Source organism: Amblyraja radiata, chromosome 19 (genome assembly GCF_010909765.2).
Source record: "Amblyraja radiata isolate CabotCenter1 chromosome 19, sAmbRad1.1.pri, whole genome shotgun sequence".
NCBI lineage: Eukaryota > Metazoa > Chordata > Chondrichthyes > Rajiformes > Rajidae > Amblyraja > Amblyraja radiata.
Window position 1 is genome coordinate 1,797,472 of NC_045974.1, and position 25,834 is coordinate 1,823,305.

Genomic DNA, 25,834 nt, shown 5'->3' on the forward strand with positions numbered 1-25,834 from the left:
TCCCACACAATAAACACGTACAGGTTTGTAGGTTAATTAGCTTCAGTAAAGATTGTAAATTGTCCCTAGTGTGTACGACAGTGTTAGTGTACGGGGGTGATCGCTGGGCAGCGTGGACTCGGTGGGCTGAAGGGTCTGTTTCTATGCTGTATCTCTGAACTAAACTAAACTGCAGATGCTGGTTTACCAAGGAAACGCACCAAGTGCTGGAGTAACTCAGCGGGTCAGGCAGCATCTGTGGAGAACATGGATAGGTGACGTTTCACAGAGTGCTGGAGTAACTCAGCGGGTCAGGCAATATCTCTGAAGAACAATGTGAAGTGACATTTTGAGTCGAGACCCTTATTTATACTTCAATAACGGATTTATCATCAGCATAATCTTTCACTGTTTCTCTTTAAAAAACATGAATTAATTTACGAAAAAGTAATTGGTGTGTAAAATAACAATTATCAATTTACAATCGGGTGGTATCACAGTGTCACAGCTGGTGGAGCCGCTGCCTCACAGCGCCGGGGACCCAGGTTCAATCCTGACCTCAGGAGCTGTCTGTGTGGAGTTTGCACATTCCCTCCCCCGTGACAGAGTGGTTTTCCTCCAGGTGTTCTGGTGTCCTCCCACATCCCAAAGACGTGGGGGTTTAGAGGTTAATTGGCCCTGTGTAAATTGCCCCTTGTGTGTGGGGAGTGGATGAGAACGTGGGCTAACATGGGACTAGTGTGAATGAGTGATCGCTGGGGACGGCATGGACTCGATGGGCCGAAGGGCTCATTTGCATGCTGCATCCTTCAATCAATCACGCCTCCGCTCCGCGTAATCAATAGTTAGTCCATTTGCTCGTCCAACATTTGGAACCAGAGTGATCCTGCCGGTTCCATCCATGGCAGCCCTGTCGATCTTTGGCTTACCGCCCCACTCAGTCCAGTACATAAACCTACGGCAAACAAACCCGTCAACATTCCCACAGCAAGTGAAACCTGACAAACGTCTCTCCAGAAATGCTGCACACGTTACAGAATGTTGTGGGACAGAAGATTTGAGGGGGAGGAGGGAATAATGGGCGGTTGGAAAAGCTATCCACGGCTCCGCGGTAAATTGAAAACTACCCCGGTGTGTTTGGTCAGGGGAGGTCGAAAAACCATGGGTGAAGGTGAGGCGCTCCCATTTGTCTATCCTTCACACGAGCTGTTTATTAACAGCAGTTCACCAATGCAATCTAGATAAATACAGGACACGGCAAACTCATCTCAGAAGATATTTACAACAAATATAATCACACTGGATGTTACATTTTGCCCACTAACTCGATGTGTAAACTGCCCTCACCATTGGTTGTGCAAAAACCGCACCCTTCCACGTCTGTTACTTTGGCAATCGATCGCCTTTTGGAAAACTGACATAATTCAAGCGATCAATTTATTGGAAGTATTAGTACCAAAAATATAAGCTGACTTTTGACGTACATAGTGTTCAGATTTCTCTTTTATAAAAGACCTCTGGCTGATTTCAAACTTCCTTTTGCTTTATTGTAGATTTTACAGGGGGATGATCAATATGCTTCTGAATGTGTGTCTGCGATCATATGATAGGAACAGAATTAGGCCATTTGGCCCATCAAGTCTACTTCACCATTCAATCATGGCTGATCTATCTCACTGCTAACCCAATTCTCCTGCCTTCTCCCCATAGCCTCTGACACCCGTACTAATCAAGAATCTATCTCTGCCTTAAATACATCCACTGACTTCGACTCCACAGCCTTCTGTGGCAAAGAATTCCACAGATCCACCACCGTCTGACTCGTGAAATTCCTCCTCATCTCCTTCCTAGAAGAGCGTCCTTTAATTCTGAGGCTGTGACCTCTAGTCCTAGACTCTCCCACTAGTGGAAACATCCTCTCCACATCCACTGTTCAGTATGTTCCAATGAGGTCCCCCCTCATTCTTCTAAACTCCAGTGAGTACAGGCCCAGTGCCGACAAACGCTCATCATATGTTAACCCACTCATTCCCGGGATTATTCTTGTACGGATGGGTGAGCTGCCAATCGAGGTGTGGTCCAATACTGACCTGGCTCCCATCTTCCTGCGCTCGCCGGATAACATTTTGACGAGAATCGATCCAATAGAGATGTTTGTTGACGGGATCATAATCGATAGCCCGGACATTTTTCAGGCTGTGGATGGGAAGGATGATATCTGGACTCTGCTGTTCATCAATAACCATTCGATTAATCGCATTCTTTTGACTGAACAGCAAAAACGAAGTTGGGGCTGCAAAATAATAACAATAAACATGCATTAGTCTGGCTGGGCCAGAGTCCAATGTGTCATATGGTCATCAGTGATCGGAGCAGAATAAGGCCATTCGGCCCATCAAGTCTGCTCCTCCATTCAATCATGGCTGATCTATCTCTCCCGCCTAACCCCATTCTCTTGCCGTCTCCCCATAACCCCTGACACCCGTACTGATCTATAATCTATCTATCTCTGCCTTAAAAATATCCACTGACTTGGCCTCCACAGCCATTGTGGCAAAGAATTCCACAGATTCATCACTTTCTGATTAAAGAAATTCCCCCTCATCTCCTTCCAATAGAGAGGCAAGCGTAAACAAAAACAAATGCTTCCACGATAAATTGAAATAGGTTTCCTACGTTTAATTTTTTTAAAAAGATGATAAAATTATACCTTAAAAACAAATATTCTCGGGCATTTAATATTGAAAAATACCACGATTTATAACTCAGTGAAGTTAACTATATTTAAGCAATGCTTGCATAATTTCTTCATAATAAGAGGAAAAGGCTGAATGATATCCTAGTTAACTTTTCTTAAGAGGAGACACACGGAACTGCAGATGCTGATTTACAATTTAAAAAGGGACAAGGTGCTGGAGTAACTCAGCGGGTCAGGCAGCATCTGTGGAGAACATGGATAGGTGACGTTTCACAGAGTGCTGGAGTAACTCAGCGGGTCAGGCAGCATCTGTGGAGAACATGGATAGGTGACGTTTCACAGAGTGCTGAAGTAACTCAGCGGGTCAGGCAGCATCAGGAGAATGAGGATGAGTGATGTTTTGACTCAACCCGCTGAGTTACTGCTGCACATTGTATCTATCTTTGGTATAAACCAACATCTGCAGTTCCTTGTTTCTCCAATCAATTGTCTCTCCCTTGTTATCCAGACCCATTGTTGCTCTGTTGATCATGTTCTTATTTTATTAAACTTTTTATTTTTTAAATAAAGGAAAAGAAAAGAGAGAGAAAAAGTGAGAGGTGTAAAGATAGGACCCCTAGACCACCACAGTAGTGTGGCCAATAGAGTGGGTCAAAGAGAGAAAGAAAAGAAGGGGAAAAAAGAACAAAAAGAAAAAGAGTGAGAAAAGTGGAGATAGACCAGCCTCTCGTCCCTCCCCACCCACCTCACCCAACCCACCCACCTCGTCCCTCCCCACCCACCTCACCCAACCCACCCACCTCGTCCCTCCCCACCCACCTCACCCAACCCACCCACCTCGTCCCTCCCCACCCACCTCACCCAACCCATAGTTGGATTTAAATCCATGTTCATTTTAGAAACATAGAAAATAGGTACAGGAGTAGGCCATTCGAGCCTGCACCGCCATTCAATATGATCATGGCTGATCATCCAACTCAGTATCCCATCCCTGCCTTCTCTCCATACCCCCTGATCCCTTTAGCCACAAGGGCCACATCTAACTCCCTCTTAAATATAGCCAATGAACTGGCCTCGACTACCCTCTGTGGCAGAGAGTTCCAGAGATTCACCACTCTCTGTGTGAAAAAGTTTCTTCTCATCTCGGTCCTAAAAGACTTCCCTTTTATCCTTAAACTGTGACCCCTAGTTCTGGACTTCCCCAACATCAGGAATAATCTTCCTGCTTCCTGTCCAACCCCTTAAGAATTTTGTAAGGGGGGACTTGATAGAGGTCTTTAAAATGATGAGAGGGATGGACAGAGTTGACGTGGACAAGCTTTTCCCTTTGAGAATAGGGAAGATTCAAACAAGGACATGACTTCAGAATTAAGGGACAGAAGTTTAGGGGTAACATGAGGGGGAACTTCTTTACTCAGAATGAGGCCTCATGTCTACTCCACCACGCCATCATGGCTGGTCTATGTTGTTGGGTAGTGTACTCTGAGGATCACAGAGGATCTGACATGGACAACACACACTGCAGCACTGGTGAGTAAGGCAAGGCAGCGCCTTTACCACCTCAGGCAATTGAGGAAATTCAGAGTGTCTCTGAAGATCAACCAGTGCTTCTACTCAGCGGCTGTGGAAAGCATATTGTCCGGAAACATCACAATTTGGTTTGGGAATTGCTCTGCCCAGGACAAGAAGGCTCTGCAGAGAGTAGTGCGTTCGGCCGAACGCACTATGGGAACTACACTCGCCCCCCTGCAGGAACTATACATCAGGAGGTGCAACACCAGAGCCAACAAGATCATGGGAGACCCCTTCCACCCCTGCAACGGACTGTTCCAGCTGCTACGGTCAGGCAAACGCCTCTGTTGCCATGCTGTGAAAGCGGAGAGGATGAGAAGGAGTTTCTTCCCAGAGGCCATTAGGACAGTAAACTCCAATCTCACCAGGGACTAACATTTACTGGACCACTCTACTGCTGTGTGGTGTCTTTTTAAAATTGCTGTTTTTTCCTTTTCTTCCCTCCCACAAATATGCAATATGTAATATGTGATTCTGTTCCATTCTGTTTGCAGTCTGTTTGTTTGTTTTTTGCACAATTTGTGAGCATTGCCACTTTTCATTTCACTGCACATCTCGTATGTGTATGTGACGAATAAACTTGACTTGACTTATCCCCACTGCGTCCATAACCAGCCCCCACTTTGCACAGCACGGTATTAGACTTATGATACTCACGGCTACAGGTCTTGTTGTCCACGTTGAGGTAGTAGTGAGCTGGGCATCCACAGACGTAGCCAACAGCCGGCATGGCCAAACACAGGTGGGTGCAGTGGCCATTGCTGGAAGAGCACTCGTTCCACCCGCCCTGCCTTGAGGAATGAAACACCAGGATATCCATCACGTAGTCCAAGTGGCCTTGGATGATGGTGCGGTTTTGCCCGCTGGTTTTGTTGGCTCGTTCAATACTACGGCGGCTCCAGTCCGTCCAGTAAATGTAGTCTTGGTACTGTGTTAAGCCGAATGGATGAGGCAGGTCATCGGCAATCACCTCCCGATCCAGACCTGCAACATAATCACCTCAATTAGCATCGGTGGCTCAGCGGTAGAGTTACAGCGCTTACAGCGCCAGGGACCCGGGTTCCATCCTGACTACGGGTGCTGTCTGCACGGAGTTTGCACGTTCTCCCCGTGACCTGCCTGGGTTTTCCTCCAAGATCTTTGGTTTCTTCCCACACTCCAAAGACGTACAAGTTTGTAGGTTAATAGGCTTGGTATAAATGTAAATTGTCCCCAGTCTGTGTAGGATAGTGTAAATGTACGGGGCGATCGCTGGTCCGCATGGACTCTGTGGGCCGAAGGGCCTGTTTCCGCACTGTATCTCTAAACTAAACTAAAATTGATTAGAAACTACAACTTCCTGTGACAATCAACACATGAGTAGGCCATTCGGCCCTTCGAGCCAGCACCGCCATTCAATGTGATCATGGCTGATCATCCCCAATCAGTACCCCGTTCCTGCCTTCTCCCCATATCCTCTGACTCCGCTATCTTTAAGGGCCCTATCTAGCTCTCTCTTGAAAGTATCCAGAGAACCGGCCTCCACCGCCCTCTGAGGCAGAGAATTCCACAGACTTGCCACTCTCTGTGGGAAAAAGTGTTTCCTCGTCTCCGTTCTAAATGGCTTACCCCTTATTCTTAAACTGTGTGTGGCCCCTGGTTCTGGACTCCCCCAACATCGGGAACATGTTTCCTGCCTCTAGCGTGACCAAACCCTTAATAATCTTATATGTTTCAATGAGATACCCTCTCATCCTTCTGTGCATGGATATGTCTGAAGATCTGTCCTGCACCCAGCACACTGATGGGGGGGGGGGTGAGGGGGAAGGAGAAAACATAGCAAAACTGTTTCTCCCAATGTAAAACTCACCCAACATATTGGAGGATTCGATCAGACTTGTATCCAGATCCGTCCAGTATAGCCTCCGCTCCGCGTAATCAATAGTTAGTCCATTTGCTCGTCCAACATTTGGAACCAGAGTGATCCTGCCGGTTCCATCCATGGCAGCCCTGTCGATCTTTGGCTTACCGCCCCACTCAGTCCAGTACATAAACCTACGGCAAACAAACCCGTCAACATTCCCACAGCAAGCAAGTGAAACCTGACAAACGTCTCTCCAGAAATGCTGCACATTACAGAATGTTGTGGGACGGAAGATTTGAGGGGGAGGAGGGAATAATGGGCGGTTGGAAATGCTATCCACGGCAAATTGAAAACTACCCCGGTGTGTTTGGTCAGGGGAGGTTGAAAACCATGGGTGAAGGTGATTGAAACACGCGCTCCCATTTGTCTATCCTTCACACGAGTTGTTTATTAGCAGCAATTCACCAATGCAATCTAGAACAATACAGGGCACGGCAAACTCATCTCAGAAGATATTTACAACAAAATAATCACACTTGATGTTACATTTTGCCCACTAACTCGATGTGTAAACTGCCCTCACCATTGGCTGCGCAAAAACCGCACCCTTCCACGTCTGTTACTTGAAGACCACATATATAAAAACGTGGTGGTTGTGAAAGGTTTAATGTATTGATCTGACTTCCAAAAGCATGAATTCATGTTCAGGTTAATGCTTCAAAAACACGACTGTTAAAGCACTTTGGAAAAATGCTGGGACAAAAGTCCATTGGATGTTTTGAAGTCTTTCTCCCCATTAAGTTGGAATGCGTGCAGAGAAGATTTACGAGGATGTTGCTCGGACTCGAGGGATTGAGCTGTGGGGAGAGTTGGGGCAGGGCGGGACTTTATTCCTTGGAGCGTAGGAGGCTGAGGGGTGATCGTATAGAGATGTACGAAATAGACAGGGATCGATGGGGTGAATGAATCAAGAACCAGAGGTTGAGCCACAGGTCAAAGGCGAGAGGGGAAAGATTTAATAGGAACCCGAGGGGCAACTTTTCCAAACAGAGGGTGTATGGAACGAACTGCCAGAGGAGGCAGGTACAAAACAACATTTAAAAGGCACTTTTAAAGGATTTAAAAGACTTAAAAGGTACATGGATAGGGAAAGGTAGAGAGGGATCTGGGCCAAATGCAGGCAGGTGGGACTAGCTTGGTTGGAGCATGTGGGTTAGCATGGACGAGTTGGGCCGAAGGGCCCGTTTCCGTGCAACGCGAAGCATTTATTATGAGGTCACTATTGTGTCAGATTCACAGGTTCTACCAGTTGAATGAGGCCATTCGGCCCATCGAGCCCACTCTACTCCACCAATCAATCATGGCTGATCTCTGGCTCCTCACCCCATTTTCCCGCCTTCTCCCCATGACCCTTGCTTGACACGCGTTCCCATCGAGGAGGTCTCTTACCCTTGAGCGGGGTCGAGTGCCAGGGCCCGGGGGCTGTCCAGGTCCTTCCACACCAACACCTGCCGGTGCTGCCCATCCAGCCGGGCTACCTCGATGCGGTTGGTGCCAGTGTCAGCCCAGTACAGGTTCTTGCCCAGCCAATCCACCGCCATGCCTTCCGGGTAGTCCAGGCCAAACTCCACCACGTGCTCTAGAGCACTGCCGTTCATGAATGCCCGGCTGATGGTCTGTAAAACAAGGGCCATGGGACTGAGTGGAGACACAAGCAACTGCAGGTGCTGGTTTACAAGAAAAGACACAGAGTGCTGGAGTAACTCAGCGGGTCAGGCAGCATCTGCGGAGAACATGGATAGGTGACGTTTCACAGAGTGCTGGAGTAACTCAGCGGGTCAGGCAGCATCTATGGAGCTAAGGAAATAGGCAACGTTTCGGGCCGAAACCCGTAAGGGTTTCGGCCCGAAACGTTGCCTATTTCCAGAAGGATTTCGGCCTGAAACGTTGCCTATTTCCTTAGCTCCATAGATGCTGCTGCATCATATAACTCAGTGGGTCAGGCAGCATCTGTGGGGAACATGGATAGGTGACGTTTCACAGAGTGCTGGAGTAACTCAGCGGGTCAGGCAGCATCTGTGGAGAACATGGATAGGTGACGTTTCACAGAGTGCTGGAGTAACTCAGCGGGTCAGGCAGCATCTGTGGGGAACATGGATAGGTGACGTTTCACAGAGTGCTGGAGTAACTCAGCGGGTCAGGCAGCATCTGTGGGGAACATGGATAGGTGACGTTTCAGACAGGTCCCGTCCTCAGACAGTTTGATTCATTGATTAAAAGATACAGCATAGAAACGGGCCCTTCTGCCCACCGTGTCCGCATCGATCACCCAGTTCACACTAGTTCTGTGCGATCCGCTTTCTCATCCACTCCCCACACACTAGGGGGTAATTTACAGAGGGGCCGATTAACCTACAAACCCGCACGTCTTTGGGACGAGCAAGGAACACCCATGTGATCACAGTGAGAACATGCAAACTCCACACAGACAGCACCCAAGGTCAGGGTCAAACCCGCTTCCCAGCATCTAAGAAGAACAAGGCTTGGTGATGTTTCAGGACCTTTCTTCAGACTGGTTGTGGTGGGGAGGGGGAGGTTGGAAGAGAGGAGAGGGCCAGGGCAAAGCCCTCCCTGTATCCACCTATCACTCGCCTGGGTTTGTCCTGCCAAGCTTCTCTTCGAGCTTTCTCACCACCCCCCCCCCCCCCCCACCCCCACCGCACTAGCCCCTCCCAACCCATCCCCCCCCCCCCCACCACAATCATTCTGAATAGGAGTCACCACCCTTAACTTTGCCAATCCATGTTCTCCACAGATGCTGCCTGACCCGCTGAGTTACTCCAGCACTCTGTGTCTTTCTCTTTGTAAACCTGCGTCTGCATTTCCTTGTCTCTGCATCAACCAGGCTGGATCTAATCCCACATTCTCTGTCCAAACTGATAAGGGAGTTGATCAGCTTTAAACCCAAGCAGTTATTGGCTGTGTGTATTTTAGCAAATTAGATCATTCTACAAAAAAGTGGTGGTCCTCCCCTCCCCCCCCCCCCCCCCTCCTCCTCCCTCCTCTCTCCCTCTCACCCCTCCCATCTCTTCCTCTCTCTCTCTCCCTCTCCTCCCCCTCCACCCCTCCCTCCCACTGCCCCTTCCTCCCCATCCCTCTCCCTCCCTCCTCTCTCTCTTCCCCTCCTCCCCCTCCCCCTCTCACCCCTCCCCTTCTCCCTCCCTTCCTCTCTCCTTCTTCTCCTCTCCTCCTCCCCACCATTTCCCTTTCTCTCTCACCCCCCTCCTCCTCTCCCCCTCTCTCTCCCTCTCCTCCCCCTCCCCCTCCCATCCCTCCACCATTTGAGGAGCTGTTCTGAGCGTGCAGCATCTTAGTGCATTGTTGAGGCTGGGTTCTCACAGAGAAGGAGTTATTTTCATATTCCGGCTGCAACTACTGCTGCTGGCAGGCCAGCCTCCTGTGGGATCGCATTATCCTGGCAGCCGAGAGACTGCAGCAGTAACTAGGCGGTGTGTGTGTGTGTGTGTGTGTGTGTGTACCTTCAAGCTGATATCTGTCCAGTAAATCCGATTGTCGGTCACATCGAAGTCCAGGGCTGAAGCCTCCTTCACACCGGTCAGCGGGATGGCCACGTTATTGTTGTTGGTTTCCAGCGAGATCCGCCTGATGTCGGCCCGACGAGAGAAGAGAAGGAAGGCTTCAGGAATGATGCAGGTCCTCATGTCCCGGATCAGCTCCAGGCCGATGGGACAGGCACATCGCACACCTTGAGGCTTGTACAGGCACAGGTGGCTGCAGCCACCGTTGTTCTCCGCACATGGGTTGGTACCTGAAAACACACTCAACTCAGTGTCCCTGTGACAATAACATAGAACAGATGCGTGGTTGTTGAAAGAAGCTAGATAAAAATGCTGGAGAAACTCAGCGGGTGAGGCAGCATCTATGGAGCGAAGGAATAGGTGACGCTTATAGATGCTGCCTCACCCGCTGAGTTTCCAGAAGGGTCTCGACCCGAAACGTCACCTATTCCTTCGCTCCATCGATGATGCCTCACCCGCTGAGTTACTCCAGCACTTTTGTCTAGAAACATTGAAAATAGGTGCAGCAGTAGGCCATTCGGCCCTTCAAGCCTGCACCGCCATTCAATATGATCATGGCTGATCATCCAACTCAGTATCCTGTACCTGCCTTCTCTCCATACCCCCGCACTATTACCTGCACACTAACACTATCCCCCGCACACTAACACTATCCCCCGCACACTAACACTATCCCCCGCACACTAACACTATCCCCCGCACACAAACACTATCCCCGCACACTAACACTATCCACGCACACTAACACTATCCCCCGCACACTAACACTATCCCACGCACACTAACACTATCCACGCACACTAACACTATCCCACGCACACTAACACTATCCCCGCACACTAACACTATCCACGCACACTAACACTATCCCACGCACACTAACACTATCCCCCGCACACTAACACTATCCCCGCACACTAACACTATCCCCCGCACACTAACACTATCCCCGCACACTAACACTATCCCCCGCACACTAACACTATCCCCCGCACACTAACACTATCCCCGCACACTAACACTATCCCCGCACACTAACACTATCCCCGCACACCAACACTGTCCACGCACACTAACACTATCCCACGCACACTAACACTATCCCCCGCACACTAACACTATCCACACACACTAACACTATCCCCCGCACACTAACACTATCCCCCGCACACTAACACTATCCCCCGCACACTAACACTATCCCCGCACACCAACACCTTCCACGCACACTAACACTATCCCACGCACACTAACACTATCCCACGCACACTAACACTATCCACACACACTAACACTATCCCCCGCACACTAACGCTATCCCCCGCACACTAACACTATCCCACGCACACTAACACTATCCCACGCACACTAACACTATCCCCCGCACACTAACACTATCCCCCGCACAGTAACACTATCCCCGCACACTAACACTATCCCACGCACACTAGCACTATCCCCCGCACACTAACACTATCCCCGCACACTAACACTATCCCCGCACAGTAACACTATCCCCCGCACACTAACACTATCCACGCACACTAACACTATCCCCCGCACACTAACACTATCCACGCACACTAACACTATCCCCGCACTCTAACACTATCCACGCACACTAACACTATCCCCCGCACACTAACACTATCCCACGCACACTAACACTATCCCACGCACACTAACACTATCCTACACAATGGGGACAATTTACAATTTTACCAAAGCCAATTAGCCGACAAACCTGCACATCTTTGGAGTGTGGGAGGAAACCGGAGCACCCGGGGAAAACCCACGTGATCACGGGGAGAATGTGCAAACTCCGTACAGACAGCGCCCGTCGTCGGGATCGAACCCGGGTCTCTGGTGCTGTTAGGCAGCAACTCTACCGCTACGCCACCGTGCCGCCCTTGGTGGGAACTGCCAGGGTGAACGCACACAGAGATCTTTTACCCGTACCAGAGGGATCAACACTCAATAGTAACAGACGGCATTGGATTGAAAACTAAGACTATGAATAAAACATGATTGGCAAAGGTTGAGTTGGCGACGTACCCAAGATGCGGTGGACGTTGGTGGCCTTCAGACCCATCAGGTCGGGCAGCTGGTCGATGATGGTCTCCCTGACGGCAGATGTTTTGTGAACACGCTCGATGCTGCGTCGCTGCCAGTCAGTCCAGTAGATGTAGTCGCCCAGGATGGTGAAACCAAAGATGTGTGGCAGCTTGTCCTCCACTAGCACCCGCCTGTCAGTGCCGTCACAGTTCATCACCTGGGTTGGACACAAATGGCTCACTTCACTTAGTTTACTGTCGCGTACAGCAAGATGCTTTATGTTGTGTGTCACCCAGACAGTTGTGAACCTGTGTGGAATTCTCCGCCACAGAAGGCAGTGGAGACCTGGATGTATTCAAGAGAGAGTTAGATATAGTTCTGGGGGCTAACGGAATCAAGGGATAGAAATCAGGGGAGAAATCAGGAACGGGATACTGATTGTGGATGATCAGCCATGATCATATTGAATGGCGGTGCTGGCTCGAAGGGCCGAATGGCCTACTCATGCACCTATCGTCTGTGTTTCCAGGCTATCCAGTCAGCACAAAGACACGAGTACAATCGAGTATAGTGATTTAAACAGAGAAGGGTTTCAACCCGAAACGTTGCCTATTTCCTTCACTCCACAGATGCAGCCGCACCCGCTGAGTTTCTCCAGCACTTTTGTCTACATTTAAAGAGTAGGGAGTGATTGTAATATGTGATTGTAGATCTGTTTCCATGGCTTCTTTACTCAGAGAGTGGTAGCTGTGTGGAATGAGCTTCCAGTGGATGTGGTGGAGGCAGGTTCGATTTTATCATTTAAAAATAAATTGGATAGTTATATGGACGGGAAAGGAATGAAGGGTTATGGTCTGAGTGCAGGTAGATGGGATTAGGTGAGAGTAAGTGTTCGGCACGGACTAGAAGGGCCGAGATGGCCTGTTTCCGTGCTGTAATTGTTATATGGTTATATGGCTGGTGCGTAAACATTGGCTGGGTTGGGCGGCCTTGAATGCTGGGTACAGCTTGCACAGTATCCAACACCACACTATGATGAATTATCAGCAGAGGTCTCTAGAATTCCACTGTGTGTTGGAATTTACTCCCCGACCCACCCACCACTCAGCAGGCAAACATACTGCCGGACAAGTCCAGATATTTCTAGCGAGGGAGCGAGAGATTCCACTGGAATCAACGCCACAAGAATACTTAAACCAGTTGCCTATGGGTGAGATGACCTTTCAGGGGATATCTAATGTGTTTGGAAGGCAACCAGCTTATAAAATATTCCCGTGCCATCCTTTAAACACATTAAGAACCTCCCGAGAGATGATCTCATCTTAGGCGGCTGGTTTCTCAATTACTTCAGGAAAATGCCGTCTCAAATATTACAGATTAAAGTTCTTACAGAAACATACTTAGATAGCTTACAGTCCAAACTCCACTTTTAAAGCCCTGTCCCGCTTTCCCGAGTTACTCACGAACTCTCCCGAGTTTTCCCCTTGATTCGAACTCGGGGAATGTCGGTAGCGAGGCCGTAGGAGTCCGTAGATGTTTCGTAGCGGCTCGTAATGCCAGCCGTAGGAACTCGGGGCATCAGGTAAGTCGGGACGTTCTTTTCAACAGGTTGATAAATGTCCACGAGTAAAAACAAATAGCCCCGAGTACCTACGAATGGCTATTACCGTAATTCTCCGAGTTCGAATCAAGGGGAAAACTCGGGAGAGTTCGTGAGTATCTCGGGAAAGTGGGACAGGGCGTTTACGTCACTAATCTACCTATGACGGGTGCTGGCTTTGATCACATTGAATGGCGGTGCTGGCTTTGATCACATTGAATGGCGGTGCTGGCTCGAAGGGCCGAATGGGCTACTCCTGCACCTATTGTCTATTAAACTTCTTATAGACAATAGGTGCAGGAGTAGGCCATTCGGCCCAGCACCGCCATTCAATGTGATCATGGCTGATCATCCCCAATCAGTACCCCGTTCCTGCTTTCTCCCCATATCCCCTGACTCCGCTATTTTTAAGAGCCCTATCTAGCTCTTGAGTAAGTGCATCGTCTTCCAGCATATATACGTTTCAATCATTCTCGTGATCATGTCGTGATCATGGTCGAAAACGATATCTTCCCCCTAGTCTTCAAGGAACTAAACTATCTGGGCATCTGCGCCAGAATCCTAGCCACGACCACGCACCAGACTACGTACAAATCCCACCCACATAATTACAGGCAGATAAAATTAAAGGTGACTGGATATGAGTTAAGCCAAATGGCCACTACAGCTGTAATACTAGTGTGAAACGAAGTCCATAGTGCAACCAAAGACTCGGTCCATAGATGTTCATTGTTTAAGAAGGAACTGCAGATGCTGGAAAAATACAAAATGCTGGAGAAACTCAGCGGGTGAGGCAACATCAATGGAGCGAATGAAATAGGTGACGTTTCGGGTCGAAACCCTTCTTCAGACTGATGTGGAGGTGTTTGGGGGTGGGGGGGGAGGGGGGGGGGGAGCTGGAGGAAATTTCTCTCCCCCCCCCCCCCCCCCACCTCTACATCAGTTTGAAGAAGTTATCTTTGTCCCGTCTCCAGAATCTCATCCTTGCCTGAGCAAATATGTATTTGGTGTTCAGAGCAAGTCAATCTACAATCCTCACGGCAAGACGCTGAACGACAAGACGGAACCAAGTGCTGGAGTAACTCAGCGGGTCATTTTAAGAGGCTCGGTGATATTTAAGAGCCTTCTGGATAGGCAGGGCATGGAGGGATATGGATTACGTGCAGACAGATGAGGGATAGTCGGCATTAGGTTCGGCACAGATATTGTGGGCCGAAGGGCCTGTTCTTGTGCCCTACTGTTCTATGGTTCAGGCAGCATCTCTGGAGGACAAGGGTGAGCGACGTTTCTGGTCAGAAGCCTTCTTCTTGTGGTACGGGGGAGAATGCTGGAACATCCCGGTCAGTTTGAAGAAGAGTCTCCCATCCATGTTCTCCAGGGATGCTGCCTAACCCATAGAACAGTAGGGGCACAAGAGCTGTCCATTCAGCCCACAATCTCTGTGCCCAACGTGACCTGTAGAACCGTTACTCCAGCATTTGGTGTCTTTATTTGTAAACCAGCATCTGCAGTTCCAGGGTGGACAAAAGTGCTGGAGAAACTCAGCGGGTGCAGCAGCACCTATGGAGCGAAGGAAATAGGCAACGTTTCGGGCTGAAACCCTTCTCCATGTGTCCACGTTCAGGCAATAAAAGGAGTCGAGCATAACACAAGCCCTGAATATTGCAGCACGCCACGCTCCCAACATTATGACCACAATCAGGCTTCAATGCAAGTTAGAATCTGCTGCACACATCTGTTACCCATTTTATATTCTTTAATTTCATGTGACTGCAGCGTTTGGATTGCAGCCGGATGATAGATTCCAGTAATTAGAAACTCTAAACATAGTCAGATCATTCTCTGCCGACATAGTTTATCTGAAAGAATGCAAGATCCATGCGAGCCCAGCGCTGAATATATTATTCAAAACGCGCCTCCACTCACATGGGACGGGGGGACAGGGGGGAAATTGCAAGGCAGAGTGTGCATTGTGTTAGTGACTGCATAAAACAACTGCACCATTTAATGGTGGATAAAAATGCTGGAGAAACTCAGCGGGTGCGGCAGCATCTATGGAGCGAAGGAAATAGGCAACGTTTCGGGCCGAAACCCTGAAGGAAATGGGCAACGTTTCGTGCCGAAACCCGGAAGGGTTTCGGCCCGAAACGTTGCCTATTTCCTTCGCTCCTTAGATGCTGCTGCACCCGCTGAGTTTCTCCAGCACTTTTGTCTACCATCCAGACCTGAAACGTTGCCTATTTCCTTCGCTCCATAGATGCTGCCGCACCCGCTGAGTTTCTCCAGCACTTTTGTCTACCTTCGATTTTCCAGCATCTGCAGTTCCTTCTTAAGGACCATTTAATGACCGGCCCTCGCCACTGTGCTTCAGGCAGCTTCATAAAGACCTGGGTTTGGCCCCTGGGCAGAATTATCCCACCTCTTTCCCAATTACACCTTCTTCCGAAAACCAATTAAGTTTGATCCCCCCCCCCCCCCCCCCCTCCCCCCTTCGATACAAACGGCACTGGTTTAAAAGGAACAAAGTCCAGGAATGTGAGTTTGGTTGTAATTCAGTCTTTCCATTTCGTGTAACAAGGCGGATCTATTTAAAGAAATCAAAAAAACTGCAGCAGAAGTTCAACTTTTTGCCTCCTGGCCTCTCCAGAACAAATCTGAATTCATGTTAGTTCTTGTCATTTAAAAAAAAAAAACAACCCCTTCACTATCCAACATTTCCTTCCCCGTGCAAACCACAGTGCGGTGTAGGTTTCACATTCTCAGGCCCAGCATCATCTTCAACCACAGCAAGAATATTGTCTCTAACTCCAAACACCTGTGACCACACGGCAAACACCACCTTTGCGAGACATACTTCAGAGGCACTGCAAACTTGAAACAGACACAACAAAAAACCAAAGGCTCCCGACTGCACCTTCAACAGATAAGACCATACAACCAAGGAGCATAGAAACATAGAATAGGCGCAGGAGTAGGCCATTCGGCCCTTCAATATGATCATGGCTGATCATCCAACTCAGTATCCTGTACCTGCCTTCTCTCCATACCCCCTGATCCCTTTAGCCACAAGGGCCACATCTAACTCCCTCTTAAATATAGCCAATGAACTGGCCTCAACTACCTTCTGTGGCAGAGAATTCCACAGATTCACCACCCTCTGTGTGAAAAATGTTTTTCTCATCGCGGTCCTAAAAGATTTCCCCCTTATCCTTAAACTGTGACCCCTTGTTCTGGACTTCCCCAACATCGGCAACAATCTTCCTGCATCTAGCCTGTCCAACCCCTTAAGAACTTTGTAAGTTTCTATAAGATCCCCCCTCAATCTTCTAAATTCTAGCGAGTACAAGCCGAGTCTATCCAGTCTTTCTTCATATGAAATTCCTGACATCCCAGGAATCAGCCTAGGAGCAGAATTAGGCCATTTGGCCCATCGAGTCTACTCCGTCATTAGATCTATCTCTACTTCCTAACCCCATTGTCCTGCTTCTCCCCGCAACCCCTGACACCCGCACTGATCAAAATCCTCTCAACCTGCGCCTAGATTTAAATATCCATTGACTTGGCCTCCACAGCCGTCTGTGGCAATGAATCCCACAGATTCACCACCCTCTGACCAAAGTCTATCTTCAGTCTACATTTCATTTGATAATTTCCACTTGCTTTAAATAAACATACAATTAAAATAGGAATAGCCAAAAACGGGAAAGTAAACCTATCTATTTTTAACTAGTAACTATTTATTTAATATCTAATCTTTGGAAATAATATTTTAGTGTCCGGTGTCATGCCCCGGTGAAAATAATGACCCTACCAGTGACCAAGTGTAATGGAAGGGAGGCACAGTGGCGCAGCGGTGAGCCGCCAGAGACACGGGTTCGATCCTGACCTCAGGTGCTGCCTGTGTGGAGTTTGCACGTTCTCCGCGACAGTGCGGGTTTCCTCCCGGGTGAATCGGCCTCTGCACAAAGCCCCCTAGTGTGTCGGGAGTGGGATAACGTGGAACTAGCGTGAGTGCGTGATCGATCGCTGGTGGGTGCGTTGGGCCGAAGTGCCTGTTTCCAACGCTGCATCATCTAATACTAAAACAGCTTGCCGACCAACAGGAATGCTAAAACTCCGTGGGAATTGGGAAAATGTTGTCCAGCTGGTGAGGCCGAGAGTTGGGAACATTGATGGACTCCGTATTTTTCCAGTTTGTATAAACTTTCGGAAAACCTTTAAACTCGTTAGGTTAGGAATCGGCTCAATCGCCTTACACTGGGAATCGAGTTGAGATCACCAGGGATTCACAGCAAAACTAGTGTTACATTTTACTCAAACCCAACCACGGCGTTGCTGATTACTGAAGGGCCAAATTTAGAGTTTAGAAGGATGAGGGGGATCCTCATTGAATCAGAGAGAATAGTGAAAGGCTTGGATAGAGTGGATGTGGAGAGGATGTTTCCACTAGTGGGAGAGTCTAGGACCGGAGGTCACAGACTCAGAATTAAAGGACGCTCTTTTAGGAACGAGATGTGGAGAAATTTCTTTAGTCAGAAGGTGGTGAATCTGTGGAATTCTTTTCCACAGACGGCTGTGGAGGCCAAGTCATTGGGTATTTTTAAGGCAGAGATAGATAGATTCTTGATCAGTACGGGTGTCAGGGGTTATGGGGAGAAGGCAGGAGAATAAGGTTAGGAGGGAGAGGTAGATCAGCCATGATTGAATGGCAGAGTAGACTTGATGGGCCGAATGGCCTAATTCTACTCCTATCACTTATGGCGTTATGGCCACTCCATTTAACAAATAACCCATCAACACCGTTAGACCATCGTCGGAACAGAACAATCATTTATCACGGATACAAGAAACAAAGGAATTCAGACTGAAAACTCACAATGGAGACTTTATGCAATTTCATAAATACTGGAGTGGTGAAATCTAGCAAAACCGTATTCCTGCAAACTCAGTGCAGTTCATCAAACTCAACAAGTAACCGGAGAACCTGCCTTCAACAAGGACAAATATTCAGAGGGAAGAAGCGAATATGAGGGGGCTGCTCAAAAAGTCTTGTGTCACCGCATGCTCAAGGTTGCTGCATGAAACACAGAGGGTGATTAACTCAGCAAATTGGGACATCAACCATGATGTAGACTTCACATTTACTTGGGGGTCGAGGGGAGGGGGGGGATAGGAGTGGGGTAGGTCGATGGGGGGGGATAGGGGGGTAGGGTCGATGGTGGGAGGGGGGGGAAGAGGTGAGAGCCAACAGGGGGGGGGGCAAGGGGCATGAGTGGAGGAAGTGGGGGGAGGGGGAAAGAAGGCAGAATGAGGGGGGGGAGAGTCATGGGGGGGCGGGTGCTGGGCGGGGGAAGAGGAAAGAAGTCTGAGTGTGAGGGAGGGGAGGGTGAGTGGGAGCAAAAGAGACAGAAAGATGCGGTTGAGAGGGGGGGAAGAGGGCAAAAGAGAGAGAGCAGGAGTGGAGAAACACACACAGGTTGAAAAAAAATCACATCCCACGACGTAAATGTCGAATAATGTATCTCGTCAGTGTGTGGATGTGTGTTGAACACAGTATCCCCCCCGCACCACAGCACAGGCAGCCCCTCGCTGGTAACCGACTCACACACCACACTGACAATCTCTCTCTCTCCCTCTCTCCCTCTCCCTCTCTCTCTCTCTCTCGCTTTCTTGTTTCCTTTATCAGTGTTACTTTTTTGCATATCTTTCTTTCATTGTTCTTTATCTCTCCACATCAACGTCTATATCTCTCGTTTCCCTTGTCCCTAACCGGTCTGAAGAAGGGTCTCGACCCGAAACGTCACCCATTCCTTCTCTCCAGAGACGCTGCCTGTCCCGCTGAGTTACTCCAGCATTTTGTGTCTGTCTTCGGTTTGAACCAGCATCTGCGGTTCCTTCTCACACATCCCATTGTGTCAGCAGGTTGCGGCTTGTTCTGAAGAATGCCGTGTGTAAAGATCATACATCCATTAACACTTGTGATATCACAAAACCACCAACCTGATATTTATTTCCCACAAAAAGAATGCAAACAAGGTAGACTGATGTGGGGAGCAGGAAGAATGGCAGACTCTGCTTTAAACGTCTGTGGAATTCTCTGCCTCAGAGGGAGGTTCTCTGGATACTTTCATGAGAGAGCTAGATAGGGCTCTTAAAGATAGCGGAGTCAGGGGATATGGGGAGAAGGCAGGAACGGGGTACTGATTGTGGATAATCAGCCATGATCACATTGAATTGTTTAAGAAGGAACTGCAGATGCTGGAAAATCGAAGGTAGACAAAAGTGCTGGAGAAACTCAGCGGGTGCAGCAGCATCTATGGAGCGAAGGAAATAGACAACGTTTCGGGCCGAAACCCAGAAGGGTTTCGGCCTGAAACGTTGCCTATTTCCTTCCGGGTTTCGGCCCGAAACGTTGCCTATTTCCTTAAGGGTTTCGGCCCGAAACGTTGCCTATTTCCTTCGCTCCATAGATGATGATCACATTGAATGCTGGTCGTTGCTGTCTCAAAGGGCCAAATGGCCTACTCCTGCACCTATTGTCTATTGTCTAAACTGGAAAGAGACACAGAGTGCTGGAGTAACTCAGCGGGTCAGGCTGCATCTCAGACAGAACAGGGGTTCTGACGTACTGGAACGTCACCCATCCTTTTTCGTTCCCCAACAGACGCTGCCTGACCCGCTGAGTTACTCCAGCACTCTTTGCTCAAGATTCCAGCATCTGCAGTTCCTGGTGTTTCCATAGTTATGTGAGGAACTCCTCACGAAAGACAATGAATACAAGCTGCATGCTCTGCTGAGACACTAAAAATAGTCATGTTTCATTTTGAAGTGAAAATTAACAATGAAACCTGATGCTTGTGTTAAACACCTCGTTTACACACACACGTTTAACATGAAGGACATTCTTGCCATAGAGGGAGTACAGAGAAGGTTCACCAGACTGATTTCTGGGATGTCAGGACTTTCATATGAAGAAAGACTGGATAGACTCGGTTTGTACTCGCTAGAATTTAGAAGATTGAGGGGGGATCTTATAGATACTTACAACATTCTTAAGGGGTTGGACAGGCTAGATGCAGGAAGATTGTTCCCGATGTTGGGGAAGTCCAGGACAAGGGGTCACAGTTTAAGGATAAGGGGGAAATCTTTTAGGACCGAGATGAGAAAAACATTTTTCACACAGAGAGTGGTGAATCTGTGGAATTCTCTGCCACAGAAGGTAGTTGAGGCCAGTTCATTGGCTATATTTAAGAGGGAGTTAGATGTGGCCCTTGTGGCTAAAGGGATCAGGGGGTATGGAGAGAAGGCAGGTACAGGATACTGAGTTGGATGATCAGCCATGATCATATTGAATGGCGGTGCAGGCTCGAAGGGCCGAATGGCCTCTACTCCTGCACCTATTGTCTATGTTTCTATGAAACATACACTTAATATCACTGACGCTATTATTTGAATCTGGGCGCAAATCAATTTATAAATTAATAGAAAACAGACAAATATGTCGGAGTTAACTCAGCGGGACAGGCAGCATCTCTGGGGAAAAGGAATAGGTGATGTTTCGGGTCGAGACCCTACTTCATTGTATTGCGTACAGTTTTGGTCTCCTAATTTGAGGAAGGACATCCTTGTGATTGAGGCAGTGCAGCGTAGGTTCACAAGATTGACCCCTGGGATGGCGAGACTGTCATATGAGGAAAGATTGAAAAGACTAGGCTTGTATTCACTGGAGTTTAGAAGGATGAGGGGAAAACTTATGGTAACATATAAAATTATAAAAGGACTGGTCAAGCTAGATGCAGGAAAAATGTTCCCAATGTTGGGTGGGTCCAGAACCAGGGGCCACAGTCTTAGAATAAAGGGGAGGCCATTTAAGACTGAGGTGAGAAAAAAAACGTTTTCACCCAGAGAGTTGTGAACTTGTGGAATTCCCTGCCACAGAGGGCAGTGGAGGCCAAGTCACTGGATGGATTTAAGAGAGAGTTAGATAGAGCTCCAGGGGCTAGTGGAGTCAAGGGATATGGGGAGAAGGCAGGCACGGGTTATTGATTGGGGATGATCAGCCATGATCACAATGAATGGCGGTGCTGGCTTGAAGGGCCGAATCATCCCCAATCAGTACCCCGTTCCTGCCTTCTCCCCATATCCCCTGACTCTGCTATTTTTAAGAGCCCTATCTAGCTCTCTCTTGAAAGTATCCAGAGAACCGGCCTCCACCGCCCTCTGAGGCAGAGAATTCCACAGACTCACAACTCTGTGTGTGAAAAAGTGTTTCCTCGTCTCTGTTCTAAATGACTTACTCCTTATTCTTAAACTGTGGCCCCTGGTTCTGGACTCCCCCAACATCGGGAGCATGTTTCCTGCCTCTAGCGTGTCCAAGCCCTTAACAATCTCATAGAAACATAGAAAATAGGTGCAGGAGTAGGCCATTCGGCTCTTCGAGCCTGCACCGCCATTCAATATGATCATGGCTGATCATCCAACTCAGTATCCTGTACCTGTCTTCTCTCCATACCCCCTGATCCCTTTAGCCACAAGGGCCACATATAACTCTCTCTTAAATATAGCCAATGAACTGGCCTCAACTACCTTCTGTGGCAGAGAATTCCACAGATTCACCACTCTCTGTGTGAAAAATGTTTTCCTCATCTCGGTCCTAAAAGATCCTTAAACTGTGACCCCTAGTTCATAATAATAATCATACACTCCAATAACAAATTCCATGATTAAACATTACATTGATGCGAAGAGAGGAGGCTTGGATAGAGTGGATGTAACAACGCTGCTTTTTAAACCACAACAGCAGCAAAGGCTTGGCCTTGTTACCGCACCTCCCCCACCCCCTCTGTGGAGGATGCGGGGAGCCACACATTCCTCAGGCACTATATCGAACGAACGGTTCTTTGACTGCATGAGCTGTAAATCGCCTCCCCGAGTCAATTTGTATTCCACTCAGTGCTGGGTAAGTCAAGGTTGCAACCTTTGAATCGTCCCTGCTTGCCTAAATGCGGGCCTTGTGTTTCATTATCCCCCAACGTCGGCAGTGCGAGCTGCCACTCACAGATACAAACTTTGGCCCTGTCTAGACAGCAGCAAAAAAATAAATAAATCCACCTTTCCAGCCGAGCATTGGGGGCTGCAGTCGGTCGGAGTAAAGTACGGCAGGCCTCACAATGTCGGGATTAGGATGTAAAACGAGGCATTCCCCGCACATCGGCTCTCAGTTCCCATCAAAGTCTCCTCTCTGACTTTGTGCACGGCCCTTTATCAGGCAAATCACTGTGTGAATCTCGGCAATACCTTACTGAATATAAAAAGACTCAAATGTCAGTCGACACAAATGGATCTGGCTCCCCCCAAACAAACCCGGCCAACCGCAGCTCAGGCCAATGTTCACAACACTTCAAAGCAAGACGGGTGACAATGTAAACGGTCCAACCAGAAACACAAAAGAACCTTCAATCCTTCCCCTCTCCGGCCCTCCTGAGTAAACTTCACATAGACTGGGCAGCAGGGCTCAGCAGAAAGACCATGAACATTAACACAGATTAAAACTCCAGTCACAAATTCACCTCAAGGTGCAAGTTCATTAAACTAGTGTAGTTTAGTTTAGTTTAGTTTAGAGAAACAGCGTTGAAACAGGCCCTTCGGCCCACACCGACCAGCGATCCCAGCACACTAATACTACCCCACACACACTAGGGATAATTTTTACATTTACCAAGCCAGTTTACCTACAAACCTGCACGTCTTTGGAGTGTGGGAGGAAACCGAAGATCTCAGAGAAAACCCACGTGGCTCACGGGAGAACGTGCAAACTCCGTACAGACAGCACCCGTAGTCAGGATGGAACCTGGGTCACTGGCGCTGAAAGGCAGAAGCTCTACCTCTGCACCACCATGTTGCCCTGTTATAAATAAACACACAGAGTGCTGGAGTAACTCAGCTGGTCAGGCAGCATCTGTGGAGAACACGGATAGGTGACGATTTGGACCCTTCTTCAGACTGAATGACAGATTAAGTGTGAAGAAGAGTCCCGATACGAAACATCACCTATCCATGTTTTCCAGAGATGTTCCCGACTCACTGAGTTACTCCAGCACTTTGTCTTTTTTTTTTTAAATGGGAAAATAAGACTAGCTTGGACGGGGCATGTTGGTCGGTCTGGACAAGTTGGGCCAAAGGGCCTGTTTCTGTGCTAAGTGACTCTGACTCCCTCAGTAACTCCATCATTCCCTTGTCCCACTCCATGCACAGTTCACCACAAAGCTCTCTCTTCGTTAGGGCTCGTGCAAGCTCCTCAGCCACTCGTTCCTCCACCTTCCCCACCCGGACACGTTTGCTAAAACTCACTCGTGAAGAGAGCTGTAGTTTCAGCACAAAAGTTAAATCAGAGCCAGCGGTGGAACACGAGTGCTGTGAGTGCGGGCGATCTGTACAGACAGACAGACAGACGTTAGTGGAATGTAGCAATTAGAATGTAACACCACAGTGCCAGGTTCCACAGCGCTGGGACATGCAATACTGCAAGCATATTATTGCACGTTTAAATAGAGAGTCACACAGCACAGAAACTGGCTCTTGAGCTCCACTTGCCAATGCCGACCAAAGACCCTACAGCGAGCAAGATAGTCCACTCGATGAAAAAGACGTAGTACGGTCATGGGCAGATTCACGGGTCATTTTCGGCCCCATTTCCGTAACCGGCTTCCGTCTCCGCACCAAAGATCCCGTAGCGGAGCAAAGATACTAGTGCGGAGACGGAAGCCGGTTACGGAAACATCCTCGAAAAAATAAAAGTTATTTGGTAAAAATCTTCTACTCATTTTCAGAATTTAAATTTATTAACACAAACTGTTCCCCCGCAACGTTGATTACACTGCGGGTCGGGTCGGGTCGGGTCAGGTTACTGAAATGGATGAAGAAAAGGCCCACGTTCCGCTCCGTTGCGTACTACACGTCAGCCCATTGCATTTAGCAGGAGTGGTCTATCTTGTGGTCCATAGGATCTTTGATGCCGACCAAGATGCCCGATGTTTAATGAGTTTTCCTCTTTGGTGTTGTGTCTTATTTTTATTGGTGCGCTTGCTGCAAATTTGAAATTGAGAAAATGGCTGCCGGAAGTGAGAGTGAACGCTGGCGCGGCTCGCTGGCGCTGCTCTCTCTCCCAATTCTGTAATTTGTTGTAAACTTGTAATATTTCTGTAAACTTGTTTTAACTGTGAGGTGTCCGTGGGTGCCCTGAAAGCCGCCCATAAATAAAATGCATTATTATTATTATTATTAGTTTTGTTTAGAAATACAGCGCGGAAACAGGCCCTTCAGCCCGCACCGACCAGCGATTCCCGCACATTAACACGATCCTACACACACTAGGGACAATATTTAAATTTAACACCAAGCCAATTAACTAACAAACCTGTACGTCTTTGGAGTGTGGGAGGAAACAGAAAATCTCGGAGAAAACCCACGCGGTCACGGGAAGAACGTGCAAACTCCGTACAGACAGATACAGACCCGTCATAAAATCATGAGAGGAATAGATCGGGTAGAGGCACAGACCTCCTGCCCAGAGTAGATGAATCGAGGACCAGAGGGCATAGGCTTAAGCTGAAGGGGAAAAGATCGAATGGGAATCTGAGGGGTAACTTTTTCACACAAAGGGTGGTGGGTGTATGGAACAAGCTGCCAGAGGAGGTAGTTGAGGCTGGGACTTAAGAAACAGTTAGACAGGTGCATGGATAGGACAGGTTTGGAGGGATGTGGACCAAATGCAGGCAGGTGGGACTAGTGTAGCTGGGACATGTTGGTTGGAGTGGGCCGAAGGGCCTGTTTCCACACTGTATCACTCTATGACTCTATGACACCCGTAGCTAGGATTGAAGCCGGGTCTATGGCGCTGTAAGGCACCAACTGGGCCGCCTATAATTTCGAATTTGTTTGGCAGTATTAAAAAATCTGGCATTCTCTGCAAACTAAATGTAATCCACATTTCCTTACTCCTCTTCCAGTCTCCATGTTGATCCAGTTTAGATCCTGTCATTTCATGTAACATGTCTCAATGCAGCTTTGTGGGATGTTGGCTAAGCCACATCTGGAGTATTGCGTGCAGCTCTCGTCTCCCCATTCCAGGTGGGATGTGCTATTGGAGGGGATTGGCTACAGGGAGAGGGAGACCCATGTGGTCACAGGGAGAACGTGCTAACTCCTCACAGATAGCACCCGAGGTCAGGATCGAACCTGGGTCTCTGGCGCTGTGAGGCAGTGGCTCGACTAGCTGTGACGTCCGTTACTCTGGCAACACATTCACGTACGTCCGGACGTGTGCTACAATGCAGGCAGAACACAAAGTGCTGCAGGAACTCAGTGGGTCAGGCAGCATCTGTGGCGGGAGACAGTGAGATACATGCATCTGCAGGATAGACTCGGCTTGTACTCGCTAGAATTTAGAAGATTGAGGGGGGATCTTATAGAAACTTACAAAATTCTTA

The 25,834-nt window shown here is 48.5% G+C and overlaps 1 protein-coding gene across 2 annotated transcripts in view; it reads right to left on the minus strand.

Moving 5' to 3' along the window:
• Nucleotides 1–25,834, minus strand: part of lrp6 (LDL receptor related protein 6) — a 128,160-nt gene that overhangs the window by 25,251 nt on the left and 77,075 nt on the right. For both annotated transcript variants that reach the window (XM_033037430.1, XM_033037431.1), the window contains exons 8-13: nucleotides 11,747–11,963; nucleotides 9,632–9,921; nucleotides 7,542–7,768; nucleotides 6,099–6,283; nucleotides 4,907–5,233; nucleotides 2,070–2,272 (exon numbers count right to left, since the gene is read on the minus strand). In XM_033037430.1, coding sequence (XP_032893321.1) covers nucleotides 2,070–2,272; nucleotides 4,907–5,233; nucleotides 6,099–6,283; nucleotides 7,542–7,768; nucleotides 9,632–9,921; nucleotides 11,747–11,963 — 1,449 coding nt within the window. The remainder of the gene's footprint in view (nucleotides 1–2,069; nucleotides 2,273–4,906; nucleotides 5,234–6,098; nucleotides 6,284–7,541; nucleotides 7,769–9,631; nucleotides 9,922–11,746; nucleotides 11,964–25,834) is intronic.